Source organism: Capra hircus, unplaced genomic scaffold (genome assembly GCF_001704415.2).
Source record: "Capra hircus breed San Clemente unplaced genomic scaffold, ASM170441v1, whole genome shotgun sequence".
Classification (NCBI taxonomy): domain Eukaryota; kingdom Metazoa; phylum Chordata; class Mammalia; order Artiodactyla; family Bovidae; genus Capra; species Capra hircus.
In genome coordinates this window covers 2,524-17,618 of record NW_017218117.1, presented here as the reverse complement: position 1 = coordinate 17,618, position 15,095 = coordinate 2,524, and the positions used below count along the sequence as shown (strand labels likewise).

General features: G+C 69.3%; 3 protein-coding genes across 4 annotated transcripts; 1 reads left to right on the top strand and 2 right to left on the bottom strand.

Moving 5' to 3' along the window:
* The first annotated feature begins 276 nt into the window (after positions 1-276).
* Positions 277-989, top strand: CHID1 (chitinase domain containing 1). The gene is made up of 3 exons (XM_018045639.1): positions 277-519; positions 661-703; positions 812-989. Exons 1-3 carry the CDS (start codon positions 359-361, stop codon positions 908-910), a joined length of 303 nt encoding a protein of 100 aa, XP_017901128.1. The 5' UTR covers positions 277-358; the 3' UTR covers positions 911-989.
* A 1,757-nt stretch (positions 990-2,746) lies between these two features.
* Positions 2,747-14,847, bottom strand: TSPAN4 (tetraspanin 4). Of its 2 annotated transcripts, XM_018045638.1 has the most exons (8): positions 14,476-14,847; positions 12,190-12,269; positions 5,978-6,169; positions 5,642-5,716; positions 4,744-4,845; positions 4,499-4,630; positions 4,325-4,408; positions 2,747-3,610 (listed from the first exon to the last, which is right to left on the bottom strand). In XM_018045638.1, the coding sequence occupies exons 2-8, from the start codon at positions 12,250-12,252 to the stop codon at positions 3,542-3,544; spliced, it is 717 nt and encodes a 238-aa protein (XP_017901127.1). In that variant the 5' UTR covers positions 12,253-12,269; positions 14,476-14,847; the 3' UTR covers positions 2,747-3,541. The 2 variants fall into 2 exon arrangements, with proteins under 2 accessions (XP_017901127.1, XP_017901126.1); XM_018045637.1 differs by lacking the exon at positions 14,476-14,847 and having other exon boundaries at positions 12,190-12,488.
* On the bottom strand, positions 14,472-14,568 carry LOC108635535 (vasodilator-stimulated phosphoprotein-like; the record flags this gene model as incomplete). The annotated part of the gene is given in 1 exon segment (XM_018045636.1): positions 14,472-14,568. A coding segment is annotated over 1 exon segment (97 nt), but the record flags the coding sequence as incomplete, so codon positions are not given.
* Positions 14,848-15,095: the final 248 nt, after the last annotated feature.

Below are 15,095 nucleotides of genomic sequence, written 5' to 3'. Positions count from 1 at the left end.
GAGGCTGCCGCCACGGCTTGCTCGCCTGTTCTCCACTGGGCGGGGCCCAGGAGCACCGCCTGTTGCCCGCCCGGCGCTGCGCCCACACTGCGGGCTCGCTCACACTGCTCTGCCCGCGGTGCCGTCGGGTCAGGGCGGTGCCCCGGCCCCCACATCTCAGCAGCCTCTGTTGGGGCCCCTGTCCCCACCCCCACAGCCTTGGCCCAAGTGTCCGAGACCCCCCCCCCCCGTGGCCCTGCTTCCTGGCATTCCAGCGTGCCCAGGCCACCCCACGTGGCCCTCCCACCCCGCCCGATGTCGCCGGCATTCTGCGGACCACCGGGGGTCAATGCGCACCCCCGGTTAGCCTCCACATGCCATGACGACAGTGGTCACCCCCACCCATCTGGGTGGACGGGGGAGGGCCCCGCACCCACACCCACACCCCATCTCCCCCAGGTACATCCAGACACTGAAGGACCACCGGCCCCAGATGGTGTGGGACAGCCAGGCAGCAGAGCACTTCTTCGAGTATAAGAAGTGAGTGTCGGGGAGGCCCACAGTGCGGTCCCCTGGGCACGGGCCCGGCCCAAGGAGGGGCACGAACCTGTGCCCTGGGCTGGCGGGGCGGGGCCAGGAGGAGCTGAGGCCGCCTCGGACGGACTGTCTGCTCTCTTGCAGGAGCCGCGGCGGGAGGCACGTCGTGTTCTATCCGACGCTGAAGGTGCGTGCGGGGGCTGAGGCTGCGGGTGGGGGCGGCCCTCGGTGAGGCGGCAGCCAGCAGGCGGGCCTCGGGGCCGGTGCGGCCGGGCCGACGTTCCCTCTGCCTCAGTCCTTGCAGGTGCGGCTGGAGCTGGCCCAGGAGCTGGGCGTGGGGCTGTCCATCTGGGAGCTCGGCCAGGGCCTGGACTATTTCTACGACCTACTGTAGGCCGGGCTTGCAGCCAGCATTGCCTTTTCTAAGAGACAGAGGGACTAATGTGTGAAATACAGACTCTTCCGTTTCTGGATCTGTGTGCTGTGGCTGCTGCGGCGACTGAGCAGGCTGGGAACCCGAGCCCCTCAGGGCAGGGACCTGGGGTGGGGAGTCCTAGCAGGGCCAGGACGAGGCTAAGGATGCAGACCCTCCACCAGCCTTGACTGCCTGCCCTCCGCTGGCTGCCGAGGCAGGGCCCGCAGTCCCCACCACATAGGCGGCGGAGTCCCGCATGGTGTGCAGTCCCTGAGGGTCCAGAGGCTCCAGGGCAACCCCAGGTGCCCTGCTTGTGGACGCTCGGGCAGGCGTCACCCCCGGGCCACACAGAGAGACCTGGCCTGCCCACCCAGGAGCTTGGTGGGCACCACGTGGCAAAGGTGTGGAGGCACACTGCAGGAACCAGGGCTCAGAGCAGGCTGTGGGCTGCTGCCAGGTACGGCTGTTCACCAGGAGGGCACGTTGGGAAGAAGCACTGTTGCTGGGAGTCGAAGGACAGCTGACCAGGCCCTGCCGCCAGGTGAGCCCGGCGGCTCCACGCAGAGGGCCCCCCTGTGACAGCGCCGCTGGCCAGATGCTGGCCGGGAGCGCGCGGGCGCGGCTCTGGGGAGCTGGCCGGGGGGATTCTGAGAGGACAGGTCTTCGGGGTCGTGGCCCGGCTGGACCCTCACGAGCTGTCCCGAGGAAGAGCCCTGCAGCTCGTGGTGTGGGTCTCACAGAAGACTGCAGACTGGCTGAGGGGCAGCCTGCCTGGGCACCCCACTTAGGCCAGTGGGTGCAGGCAGGCTCTTCGGATGCTGGGTCCGACGCGCCCCCACCCCCCCGCCCAGGTCCCCACCCTGCCAGGCCCCCAGGGGCGGGGCTGTAGGCACTGGCTGGTCCCCGTGCTGTGAGGGCCTGGGTGGAAGGGTGGGGACTGGGTCAGGAGCAGCCCTGGGCTCTGGTGTGTCGGGGACAGACCCACCATGGGGTCAGCGTGGTCACCGCCCGTGTATGTGGAGCCGGGGGTGATCTGACGCCGGGCAGAAGGCTCCTCGGCCTGGGTTGGAGGATGGGAGAAGCAGCAAAGGGCGCAGGGAGCTGGGAAGGGGGGCCTGGCGCCGGACCCTTGCGGGCATCCGCAGGGGAGGAGGAGCCTGGGTACCCCACAGAGGCAGGGCACCCAGACACGGCTGCAGGCAAGGGCCCTGTGCGTCCCGTGGAGCCAGAGGGGAAGCAGAGTCGCGGGCCTACAAGCCCTCCCCGAGACACTGGGACGGCAGAGCCCACCACACAGGGGCCTCGTAGGCAGAGGTGGACAGAGGTGCGAGCGGGCTGTGGGCACAGGGTGGAGGGTGCCGGTGGGGCTGGGGGACAGCTTGGCCAGAACGTTCTCACTCCCACTTGCTTTCTGTGGCGCCTAGACATTCCCAGGTGTGATCTGCTGTTACTTCTGACCATCCCTGGTGTTCTGGGGGCTTCCACGGAAGACGGGGGACACGGGGATGGGATAGGATAGGGGTGGGTGGCCGGGAGGGGCAGGCGCCCTGGTTGTCTGAGCTGTGCGGTGGTCAGTGGCCAGCCAGGTGTCCCCAAGGCAGGTTTGCTGCACTGCAGGGATGTAGGGGTGGCCGGCAGGGTGGGCCTGCGGGCGCTAGGGGGAGGAGCTGGAGGCCAAGCAGCCTGCCATGGGCCGGGGGGGGGGCAGTGTTGGGTGCCCCAGAGAGCCCCCCACCCCGGCCTCCGCACCCAGGAGTCCCATCCCCGTTTCCAAGGTGCCTCCATGCACTTCAGCCATTTCCCCAGTCTGGGCCCTTCCATCCTGACAGCCCACTTTATTCACAAAACCCACGAGTGACACGTAGGGATGAAGCTTTCAGGAACAAGACGGGAACAGAACAAAGGGAAAAGATGGGGCTGAGCTCGGTTTCGGGAGGACACCCCTGGGGGAGGTGGCGGCCCTGAGGCTGGGGGAGCACCCCCAAGTCAGGAGCAGGGGCATGGAGATGGCGTGCCCACCGCACTGGCCTCGGCTGGGTCAGCAAGGCTCGGGGCCCCTCTGCCACAGCTTGGAGCCCACCTTCCGGGCTTCCTCGCCGACCCGTGCAGGCGGCAGGGCCGCGCCTGTCCCGGAGCCCCCCTCCAAGCAGCAGGCGGTGGGAGTGGGTGCAGGGCCCACGGCCCCCAGGGCCCGCCTGGGTGTGGCTCCCCCCGGGTCAGGCACTGAGATACACGGAGGGGGACTGCTGCCCACACTTTATTAGACATGCCTGGAGCCTGCCGCGGCCCCACTGCAGGGTGTGAGGGAGCAGCCTGAGGCCCGTCTCCAGCACCAGGGCCAGCGGGGAGCCCCTCACCTCCCACCCCAACCCAGACGGGGCTGGTGGGGAAACACTGCCCTGGGGAGCACTCGGGCAAGAAAAGCGCCAGAAGCCCCCGCGGAGCCCAGCACCCCGCCTGCTTGGCACGGCACTGCTGAGGCCGGGAGTCCCAGGGGCTCCCAAGCCCGGGCTGGTGAGAGGTCTGGCAGGAGAGGCAGGCGGGGGCATAGCCGTCTCCTGGGTGGGCGACATCCTTTGGCGGCAGAGCGGGGTGGCAGGCAGCTGGCAGCTATGCACAGTAGGTGTCTGCGCTCACCACCTGGCAGTACATGGTCATGGCGAAGGTCAGGCCCAGGATCTGCGGGGACAGCAGGGGCTGGGAAGGGCCGCTTAGGACCACGGCCAGTGGCCGGCGCGGCCACTGCACTCGCGGCGTCCTGGGGGGCTGGAACTCCCGTCCTCGGGGAAGCCTCCGGCAGGGCGTGCCCCCCACAGGCCTAGAGGCACCCCGTGGGCCAGACCCATACCCGCTTCCCCTTGGAGTGGGTTTCGCCACCCGGGCTCCTCTGGCCTCAGGGCCTAGAGGTTCCAGGCTGGGCCCCCAGCAGCTGCCCTGCACTCCTTTGCGATCACCCTGGGGGTGACTGGCGGTGGCCTCTGCCTGCACCCCAGAAACGGCTGCCCTGACACTGCTTGGGCTACCCCCGGGGCTGGCACTCAGGTCCTGCATGAGGGTTGGGGAGCAGGGGCTGGCCGGCCGGGCCTCAGCAGGGTCTGCACTGCCCACCTTCACCCTGCACTGGGCAGTCCTGTGACCACGCCCCTCCCCCCACAGCCCCTGGCAGGGGTGTGGGGACACGGCTGGTGCGCAACCCTCAGCAGAGGCGCCGGGGCTGATCTCCGTCCACGAGATCAGACCCTCAGCTCAGGAGTCTGTCCCTGAGATGTCACAGGTCACCTCCCCGTGGACGCCGCCCCTGACAATCCCCGGAGGCGCCTGCACCTCTGCCAGGGAGCCAGACTCCTCAGCTGCCCAGTTCTTGGGGCTCAGGGCTGAGGTGGGGCCTCCTACCTGCACCAGCGCCGTGCACAGCCCGAAGACGCCCACGGCCAGCAGGTTCTCCTGGAGCCACATCTTCACGGTCTCGTAACACGGCTGGAGGAAGAGTCGGCGTCACGGAGGCGGCGAGGTCGGCCCCTGCCCCCAGGGGCCCGAGCCGCGCCCGGCCGGAGGGCACAGGCTCACCGCTTTCCACCAGGTGCCGGGCGCGTGCAGCCCGCAGCTCTCGCTGAACTCCAGGCAGCAGGAGTCGGGGACACGCGTGGCGTTGTAGACCTCGAACCAGTCGGTGTAGTTGGAGACTCCGCAGCAGCGGAACTGCGGGAGAGGCGGGCTGGGACTGTGCACAGAGGAGGCCCCGCCCCGCCAGGGCCCCGCCCCGCCCCGCCAGGGCCCCGCCCTTCCCCGCCCCCGGCCACGCCCCGCCTCACGTCCGTCTGGATGATGCTCCAGGCGTTGGTAAGGCCCACGTTGCCCGGGGTGCCGTACAGGTGCAAGCCCTTCTTCAGGTCCTGCTGGGCGTACCTGTCAATCTGCAGGACGGCAGGGCCACCTTGCGGCCAGCTCCACCTGCCTTGGCCAGACCCGCGCCCGCGCCGGCCCCGGGTGCCCTCTGTCCGCCTCCCTGCAGTCGCCCCGCCTTGAAGGTTCCACCACGCTCTGGCGCCCAAGGCCTCCCTGGGCCTCTCGTGGTGCTGAGCATGGGATCCGAGTCAGACGCGTCAGCACGAGCTTATGGCAGTCAACTTGCAGATGGAGACAGTCGGGCACCGAACACCCAGGGCAGCGTCTGCACACGCCCGCTGGGACCCCTGGCTCCAACAAGGCCCAGACCTTGGTTCCTAAGACCATTCTTTCTCCATGAAGGAACCAGGCTCCCTAGAGAAATGGCCGATTCCAGGGCTGGGGCAGGGGCCCCCCAAGATGGACCTGGGGGGTGTCTCCTAGCAGCAGAGAGGGAGGTGTTGGAGGAGGAGGTAAGGATGTGGGAGCCACAGAGCTCCAGTAGCCAGCGCTAAACCAGATGAACAAAAAGTAACAGTCTTGGGGCATAACCAGAGAATAAAGCATGTAAACACCCTCGCGTGTCATCAAGCAATAGCAGGGGGTGGGAGACTTCCCCATCGGGCTGACAGGCGGCTGAAGACGGGGGCCCCCTGGGTGCTCAGACTCTCTGGAGCCTCTAAGGCCCTGCGGTTTCCCCCAGGCCTGGCCGCCAGAACCTGTGGTTGCAACCAGAGCCGGGCTGGGGTCCCTGGCGTCGGTTCTCGGCCCCTCCCGCCCGCTTGCCTCTGGGAGGGTACAGCCCGTGCCACATCGCAGTTGTACCTTGTCAGTGTAGGCGAAGAAGAGGATGGTGACGCAGGCCTCGAGCAGGAACACCAGTAGCAGCGCCACGAAGAACTGCGGGCCGGGACCGCCAGCCTCAGCCGTGCTGCCCACCCGGCCCGCACGGAGAGCCCCACCCACCCCGCACAGGGTCCTGGGGGACTGAGAGGGCTGGGACAGGAGCTGGGAGGGGGTCCTGGGACAGGCAGTCTCGCAGAAAGCAGGCCCAGTGCTAGTGGGAGGGGCTCTGCCTGGCACACGTGCGGGGGTGCGTGTACATGTGCACCTGGGCCATCAGGGCCACCCCGGCCCAGCCTGCCCCCGCACTGGACTCACGGTGAGCAGGAGGCATCTGTTCTCCTTGATGGCCCCGATGCAGCCCACAAAGCCGATGGCCATCACGAAGGCGCCGGTGACGATGAGCAGGTTGGCGGCCGACAGCGACGGGAAGGAGGAAGACAGGGTGGCGAAGTTCCCCTGCGTGGCCGCCAGCCAGATGCCCACGCCCAGGATGCCGCAGCCGCCCAGCTGGGCCGGGGCACAGAGGGGGGCGCAGGTGAGGAGCCCGCCAGGCACCCACTGGCCGTCCGGCCTGCGTCCCCGGCCCCAGCCGTCCCCCCGTGGGGCGGCCCCCGAGCCCACACCAGCCCACTCCCTGGCCCGCTCCCCTGACCACTGCAGCTTTCACTGAACTTCCTAATTGCTCCTTACAAAAACTGATTCAAACAGGAGGAAGAGGCAGGGGAGGCCAGGCGGTGATGAATCCGGGGAGACACCTGGCCCCGGGGGGGCGAGGGCGGCCAGGAGGGTGGGGGCCCGCAGCCAGCTGGGACTCTGAAGCCTTGGGATGCCCCAAGATGAAATGGGAGCTCAAGCCCAAGGCTGGCAGAGTCTGTTGACCGTAAGGAAGTGTGTGTTTGTGTGTGTGTCCAGGCTGGGCAGGGTCTGCTGGCTATAAGGAGACGTGGGTGTGTGTGTCCCCATAAGGACACGTGTATATGTCTGTGTTTCCCCATAATGAGACATGTGAGAGTGTGTGCGCCCCTCCTGTGGGAGAGGGATGACCACGGTGTGGCAGACCCCCGCCAGGCATAGGGACAGAGCTGTCCACGGTGCTGATGGCAGGCAAGGCCACTTGGGGCAGCAGGACACCCACCCCTGCCCGGGGGCGCCATCAGGGGACCCTGAAGAGGCCGGGACCGGCGCGGGTCACAAGCCCTCCCACCAGCCGACGGGCAGGAAACGGGCACTCGGCCACCCCAGGTCCCTGGGCTCTCCAGGTGCCCGTGTGGGCCACACACACACAGACGGTCTCCCCTGGCCTCTGCCCAGCGCTGCAGCAGAGGGGGGGACCCAGGTCAGGGGCAGGGGCTGCCCCCCCAAAGAATCCAAAGCAGGCATCCTGGTCCCACGCCTGCCCATCCCCGCTGACCAGGCACACTCTCTCCCGCTCCAGGAGCTCAGCCCCAGGCCAAGCCCCCAGGCTGGTGCTGGTGGGGGGTGCAGGGCTGCCTCTGAGCAGAGGGGAGCACCTTCCTCTAAAACCCAACAGCCAGCCAGCCGGCTCTGCCCTTGAGGTCGGCACGGACAGCTGTGGTCCACAGGACAAGCGCCTCCGAGCCCCTGGCCCTGCGGAGACCCAGGGAGGGTCACAGGAGGCCGTCTGGGGGAAGCGTCCTGCAGGGCCTGGGCCCGCCCATGACACGGACCTGGCCCACGGCGACACCCAGACGTGTCACTCGGCTCCGCACTCAGGCACAGACCAGCCGCCAACAACAGCGCGAACGCGATTCGGGCACGTGGGTAAGAAAATTACCTGTAATTGTGAAGCTGCTTCTGCGTAGGCAGCTTTTAAAACATTTTGGCAGGAAAATTACAGCCTCTGAGTACGGGGGAAATGGGCCCTGTGGAACCCGGACAGAGGAGCAAGCGTAGAAGGGCCTGAGGCCCCTCCCAGGACAGGCCCGCAGGCAGCAGCGGGCAGGGGGCTGCACCCCACCCCATCCCACTGTGTCCTCCCAGGAGCAGACCCCCACCGCACGGCAGCCCCGCCCCGGGCCCCCCATCCCAACCCTGCAGTCCCCAGGGCCTTCCTGTCTCCGTCTCACACCTGGAGTGCACACCCTACCCCCTGTGCCCAGCCTGGCACGCCCTCCCCACCTCCTGCTGTCTTTTCTTGTCCATATTTTGGAGGACTGGGCTAGGGCTAGGCAGGTGGGGCCCCTTGGTGAGGCCCACGGGGGGCGCCAGCCCTCCAGTCACGTGGCTCGGCATGGCAGATGGCTGGGCAGCTGGCCTGATCCTTGGAACGGGGTGAAGGGCCAGGTGCCCACGGGGGCCAAGCGTGTGTCAGAAGCCCCTCACCGGGCAGCTGGCACCATCTTGGGGGTGGGGCCGGGCACGGTGGGGTGACATCCCCCTCTGAGCCAAGAACAGCCCCAGGGGAAGGGAGGAGCCCATCTCTGTGAAGTTCTCGGGTGGAAAGACCTGTCCCCTGGGCTAGAAATCAGGTCTGCAGGTCCCCAGGGCGGGGGCTGGGGGCCCGAATGCCGGGGCTCGGGAACCACGCTGGCGGGGAGCAGAAATTCTGTGTGGCGAAGGGGCTGCCCCGCCGGCACAGCGGGGAAGACTGCACCTGCGGTGGGGTGGGCAGTCCCTGGTCCAGCCCGGGGACTACAGGCCCATGTGCCGCGCGGCCACAAACAAAGAATCTGTGCAACTGACTGTAACTGTTCTCCTTACACTCCAGAAAGGCCGGCCTCCCTCCAGGCTCCGAGAGAGGGGCCAGCTCCAGCCCACCGACCCCCGCCCCAGACTGGTGTCCGAGAGGAAGGGGGGCCGCTGGGGAGCAGACGGGTGGGACCTCAGCGGGGAGCTAGGGCTGCACCCCCATACAGGCCCCGGGGCCTCTCCACTGCCCCCTGGCCCCCTAAGGGGCTGAAGCCACACCTCTCTGCCCCAAACAGAGCTCCCAAAGCCCCCTGACCAACTGCTGCCATCCCCAACCCATGTGAGAAGCCACCAAGTCCCTGATCAGAGGGGGCTGGCATGCTGGTGGGGGTGGAGCAGGGAGGCCCACCGCTGCCACCACAGGGGACCAGCCTCGGGCCCCAGAGGCCCTGTCTTCCAGCTGCTGGCCCCAGGGACAGGCCTCATGTGGGACAGGCGTCCTGGAGCATCCTGACCCCTGACCTGACCGGGACAGCCAAGGACCCCGGCTTCCCACACTTGCGGCCCACCTACCCTGGCTCGTGGTCGCCGGCAGCAGGACCCCCACCACCCCACCCCCTCCCCGCTGCAGGAAGAAAGCGGAACCAGGACACACAGCCGCCCCCAACACCCCCAGAAGGCCTGAGCCAAGAGCAGTCACGGGGGCTGAGGTCCGTAGACCCCCGGCCCCGCCCCATGACCTCCAGCAGGGCCCCTTGGCCTGCCTATTTCCCTGAGGGTAGGGGCGCCGGCGGAGGTGGTCCCAGGTCTGCAGAGCCTTCTGGCTCTTGGGCCCTCTTTCGCCATCCCAGGAGACCGGCGCCAGAGGCCAGGCCTGTCTGCAGCTCCTCAGGGGGAAACCAAGCGCACCCTGGGCTGGCTGGGAGGACGAAGGATCCACAGAGAGTAGGACTTGCCCAGGGAACCAGGGAGGCCTGGGCAGCAGACGACGGGAGCAGGCAGGGCGCCCACCGCAGCCACACAGGCAGGCCGGCCGTGACGCGGGGGAGGCGGCGCAGGGAGCCCTCCCGCCTGGACGGGGCTGGGAGATGGCAGCAAGTTAACCACGCCCAGGAGCGGCCGGGCTGCAGACTGAGGCCCCGCCAGTCACCGGAGCATCTTCGCCTTTCAGAACCAGCCCTGCCTCCACTCAGGACCACCCCCACCACCAAGACCACCCCCAGGGCTGCAGAAACTGCCCCGGGGAGCCCTGAGCACCCCCCAGAGCTGCTCAACCCCACTGCCACCTCCTGAGCCCCGCACACAGCCCTCCTCCCCAGTGGACGCCCCTGACTCAGGGACCCTAGCCCTAAGCTGCCCACCGCCTGCCCGCCTGGAAGGTAGCGGTGCCCCTGGAGGGCGGTGGTGTCCCCAGTGGGGCTGTGCCTCCCCGGGAGGGCCCGGTGGCCCTGGGTGGGGGCACAGTCTGGGGGTTGGCCGGCACCTGGGCCTCACCGCCCCCCCTTCCCCCCTGCAGCTCGCCTGGGCCTTCCGGGCTCCATCTCAGGACACCCCTTCGCAAGCACGGGGGATACCATCGACTCTCCTGAGCCATGCTGTTGACCCGCAGGACACACAGGACCCAGCAGATTCACACGAGGACCTGCGGCTGGAGGTCCCAGCCCGGCCCTTCCAGACTCCGTCCAGGAACCCCCAGGGAAAACCCATCCAGCAGAGCACGGTTGCCTCCAGAGCCAGCCCCCTGCCCACCCTCAGCCAGGACCACGGGGATGGATGGGAGGGGCAGGAGGCGCTGCTGGGGAGGCCAGCTTAGGCCCAGGCAGAGCGCACCGGGTGCGGGGTGGGCCCACGGGGTCTGCAGTGGAGAAGGGGGCTCCGGGGCGACTCAAGGACAAGTGTGCCCTGCTGGGCTGCGGGCGCAGGAGGGAGCCCCAGGGGTCACCGCACCTTGATCTGCAAGCGGCGTTCCACCTCCCCTCAGCTTCTCCCAAGTGGGAAACACTGGGGCAAAGAATACCTCCAGCGGGGGCTCAGCACCCCCAGGAGCAACGGTGCCAATCCCGAGAAAGGGGGGCTCTGCCCCACCCCGCAGCCCCATCAGCAGCAGTGAGGGCCCGGCTGACACCTGCGCAGGGCCTGGCGGGGTGGGGGTCCGGCCAGCCCCCCAGCCACGCTCACCACCCCTGGCCTGTGTTTCCTGGGGGTCCTCTCTCTGACCGCAGACCCCCAAGGCCTCGGGGCACCAAGCTGGGATGTGGAGGGGCCAAGCCAGCCCCCCGGCCAGGGCACCTGGCCAGGAAGTGTAATTGGATAATAAAGGGATCAGATTATCTAGCCCTGGAGAGGGTCCCCAGGGGTTCCTGACGTTCTTTCCGGGGCTGAGGACGGCGTCCACGGCAGGGATCACTGGAGCGTGTCCACCCTGCAGCTGGTGTAGAGGCGCCTTCGGGGTTCACAGGGCAGAGACAGCTCTGCCGGGCCGTTTGGGGGGCTCCCCTCGGGCACAGGCCCCTCGAGGGCCCCCTCTCCTCCTCCCAACAAGCAGATACCCCCGTCTCTGAGGAGGGGTGCGGGGGGAGAAGCAGGTTCTGCCCCCCGGGACCTCCCCCTGCCACTGCCCATCCCCCATCCGCCCACCACCCTTCCTGCTCACCAGTCACAAGGCCACCTGCAGCCCTCTCCTGTCACACTGCCCGGGGCAGACTGACCCTGCCAGCTGCTTGCCGCTCACCACACCGGTGCCCCCCACTCCTGGCTGGGTGCCCACCCCCTGCTCCTGATCGGTGCCTCCGCTCCTGCCCAGGGCCCCACAAGGAGAAGACAGCTGTGCCCCCCACTCCTGGGCAGAGTGCAGCCTCAGCCACCTCTGCTCTTGGCCTATGGGGGCTTCTCAGCTCCGGGCCTGGCCCCTCCCAGGAGCTCCTTGCAGAGAACGACCTTTTGAGTGACCCCTGGGGGGGTGGGCAACTGGGGCAGGAGCCTCCCCAGCGACCCTGTACTTCTTAGGCCAGAGCCCAGGAAAGGGGAGGTGCAGTAAGGTGGTGCTTTCTGAGCCTTTCGCGGTAAGTGGAGCTCAGGTGAACGAGTTTACAGTCCGGTGGCCTCCTTCTGGGGTCCAGAGCCCCCGCAGGAGGGACAGCCACACCGCCACGCTCCCACCATGGAAGGAGAGCGGCTGTGACCTTGGCACCATCTCTCCACAGGCCCCGCAGCCCGGCTGGGGGCCCAGGCCCGGCGGGGTTGGCTCCCGGTGCCACTGTGACACCCCCGCGTGCGTGCCCAACCCCCCCGCCTGGGTGTGGACGGCAACTCTGCCCTCCAGTGTTGGGGTTTTTCGAGGGGGGGGCCCCCCTGTAGCACCAACAGCTCTGACCCTGATCACAGGCACCTCATCTGAGCAAACCCAGCCACCTTAGACAAAGTTAGACAAGCCCCCACCTGGCTGGAGGTGCAGCAGAGGGGCCAGACAGCCCTCCCGCTGGCCCCAGCCCCTGTCCTGCCCAGGAGCCGGTCCAGCGGAGGGCTCGCCCTGCCATCCCCACCGCCCCCCAGCCCCTCTGCAAGTACGGTCCTTGGAGCCAGGAAGGCGGGTCTGCTGGGGAGGCTGTGCCCAAGAAGAGCGAGGGCCCGGCAGAGGGAAGGCGCGGGGCCCCACGCCGCGCCACGGCAGGTGCGGGACACATCCAGTCTCAGCAGGAAACAGCGGAGGGGATGCAGGGCGGCCGCCCGGGGTGCAGCTTGGCGGACCCCAGCAGTACCGGAACCCCCAGGAGCCGCGCTGCCCTGGCCCCAGCGACCCCAGGCACACCCCCAGCCAGTGTCCCGAGTGTCCCGCCCCCACCCAGCGGGAGCGGCGACCCGGGCCCGCCGCCACTCACCCAGAAGAGCAGGTTGAAGGCGAACATGAGGTACTTGACGCCCTGCAGGCAGCCGCGCGCCATGCTGCAGCGCTTGAGCTCTAGGAGGAAGATGAAGGACAGATCCAGGTAGAAGACCACGTACTTGTTGCCCTTAGGCGACGTGTAGCGCGCCTGGGCCGCCTTGGGGCCGGGGCTGGCGTGCAGGCCGAAGAAGGGGCCGCCGCGTGCGAAGCCCGGCTCCTTGCCCGGCGGCGACGGGCTGCGCCGGTACGTGGACTCGTCCGTGCTCGAGCGGCGCATCGCGCGGGGCCGCCGGGCTCCCCGCCCCGGCCCGCGGGGACACCCGGCGCGCCGCTCCGCTGGGACCCGCGGCGGGCCGCGGACACCTGCCCGCGCGCCGCAGCCCCGGCCTGCCCGGCCCGCGCGGCTCGCGCGGACCCCGCCCCGCCGCCCCGGCCGCCCCGCCCCGCGCCGGCCAATCGCAGCCCCGGCCCGCCCCCGGCCCGCCCCGCGCGGACCCCGCCCCCGGCGCGCCCCGCCCGCCGCTCCTCCGCCCGCCCGCGGAGCGCCCGCCGGGGCTCGGGGCGCGGGGCCGGCAGCCCTGAGCCCCGGCACGACGCGCCGGCCCTGCCCGGAAGCCGCAGCGCGCCGGGACCCCGCTGGCGGCTGGGCTCGGCGGCCTCCGACCGCACGCGAAACGCAAAGCGCTTTGCAGATGAGGGGTGACCCACTTGCTGTCTGGGGGCGACGTGGGGCAGCTCCGCCTGCCCGCCCAGATCGAGGCAGCGTAGAGGGCGCAGCCGGAACACACCCGGGGTGCACCCCGGGCCGGCGAGGGATGCGCGGGGCCCTGGGTCAGCCTGGCGACCCCAGCCGGGGGCGGTCCCGGGAGACCAGGCAGAGGCGAAGGACAAGCCTCCGGGAGAGGCCGGGGCAGGGGGAGCCGGGAGGGCGGCCACCCTGCCAGGCAAGGGCGCTGGCGTCATCACTGGGCCCAAGGCAGGCCACAGACGTGTGCGAGGCTGGCAGCCCACTCCAGGCCCGAGCCCGCAGGACCGCTCCGCCCTCGCCCCGGTCCTCGCTTCCTGGGCACATGCGACGTGCAGTCACACAGGACCCCTCGCAGGTGGGCCACGCTGCTGCCAGTCTCGAGAGTCTCCATAATCTGACGAAGGTGCCCTGACTGTCACGCCGCACCGGCCCCTCCCAGACACCTGCACACAAGCCTCGGCAGCACGCTGGAGCTCCGAGGCCCCTTGCACGGGGACAGACGCCCCTCTGCTGCGCCCCCACAGCCCACCCCACTGGTGGAGGCCCCCTCCCCTCCTGCCTGCAGCCCCCCTCCTCCTCTCGGTTCAGCAGGGGGCCCGGCCTCGGGGAGGGTGGTGCGACAGGCAGGGAAGCCCCCCACCCTGGACTGGGCTACCCGGTCACCAAGGCCACCTAGGGCAGCACCCACCCTGTCGGATGGTCCAGGAAGCTGCAGTCCAAAGAGGGAAGGACTCAGCTCGCCCAAGGTCAGCAGACCTCGGAGGGGAGGCAGGAACGGGGGAGGGGAGGGGGAGGGAGAAAAAGAAGTGGAGGGTAGGCCGACAAAGCGACAATGAGGAGACCGAGGCTGAGCCCTGCTGGGCCCCCGAGAAGGGACCCGCTGCCGACCAAGGGCCCAGTGGAGAGGCCAGCCGCGGAGGGCCCCCGTGCAGGCTCTGCAGAGACCGCTGGCCACAGCTCTGCTGAGGCAGCAAGTGGCAGCGGTGAGCCCGGGAGATCCTGGTGACCACCAGCAGCCTCTGGCCACCTCCCCCTTGGCCCAACTCTGCCAGCCCACATGCCCAAGCCAGGGACGGCCACTCAGGGCCCTGAGAGGCGCAGTGGGCGCAGGCGGGCTGAAGGGCAGCACCTCTGAGGACAGGGCTGGGGGCCAGGAGCCTCCCCTCCACCCCTCAGCCCAGTGCAAGGCTGGCTGGTTCCCACAAGGGGCCCAGCACCCAGGGTGCCCTCTCCCCTGCCTCACTCGGCCAACACCATGCCAATGCCCCAGGACTCCTGAAAACCCCTCCCCAGCCTCTAAAACCCTGCTCTGGTCCCCGCCATGAGCCGCTGAGCCTGAGCTGAGATTCACCCAGGAGACAACCAAGGATGCCGGGGCCAGCGGGAACGTGGACGGGAGCCCCAGGACCCCACCCCCGACGCCCAGCAGCTCCCCCAGCAGCGGGACACATGCCGAGAGGGCCACACCAGGCTGGTGTAGTCCCGGTCTGTCCCGGGACCAGGAGAGCCTCCACCAGCGAGGCCCTGCCCTACCTGGCTTGCCCGGGAAGAAGGCGGGCGGTGCCTGGTGGCCCTGAGGGCCGGCCAGCCAGCAGGCGAGCAGTCAGCAAGGCCAAAGCCGCAGCTCTGTGGAGGGAAGACAGGCGGAGTGGAGGCCACACTGCACCTCGTTCCCAGCCTCTGCAGGGGGCTCTGCACCCGGGGCGGGATCCCTGCGGGGAGAGAGGGCGGCTGGGGGCCGGGGGCGATGTGTGCAGACTCAGGGCCAGCCCTGAGGCACAAGGGATGCCCGCACGGGGCTGCACTCAGAGAATACACGTGGTCAGCAGACAGAAGGCCGTCCAGCCCCCAGCAGCCCCGAAGCCCGGAGCCCAGCCTGACGGTCCACGTGCCCCAGGGCCCTGCACCCCACGCCCTCCCACTTCCTAGAGACAGATGCCCTGAGCCCCAGCCTCCCCGCAGAGCCAGCCAGAGATGTGTCACGAGGCCCTTAATGGACTTGCTGCGTAGAGAGGGGACTCTGTGACCCCCACCAGCCAGGTATTGCGGGTGAGGACGGCCAAGGCCACACTCCTCCCCCAACGCCTGACCCCTTGGACAGGGGGTCCCTGCAGCCGGCGGGGGGGGCTGGTGGTCTTCCAGCAGTTGGCGGT

What these genes read in the sequence shown, in the direction of transcription:
- CHID1 (XM_018045639.1), top strand. Translation starts at nt 359, where the DNA reads ATGACGACAGTGGTCACCCCCACCCATCTGGGTGGACGGGGGAGGGCC. An exon ending in CACTTCTTCGAGTATAAGAA is followed by an intron (nt 520 to 660) that starts GTGAGTGTCGGG and finishes GCTCTCTTGCAG; the next exon opens with GAGCCGCGGCGGGAGGCACG. An exon ending in TGTTCTATCCGACGCTGAAG is followed by an intron (nt 704 to 811) that starts GTGCGTGCGGGG and finishes CCTCTGCCTCAG; the next exon opens with TCCTTGCAGGTGCGGCTGGA.
- TSPAN4 (XM_018045637.1), bottom strand. Translation starts at nt 12,471, where the DNA reads ATGCGCCGCTCGAGCACGGACGAGTCCACGTACCGGCGCAGCCCGTCG. An exon ending in GGAGCATCATCCAGACGGAC is followed by an intron (nt 4,631 to 4,743) that starts GTGAGGCGGGGC and finishes CCTCTCCCGCAG; the next exon opens with TTCCGCTGCTGCGGAGTCTC. An exon ending in CCGGCACCTGGTGGAAAGCG is followed by an intron (nt 4,409 to 4,498) that starts GTGAGCCTGTGC and finishes CTCTTCCTCCAG; the next exon opens with CCGTGTTACGAGACCGTGAA.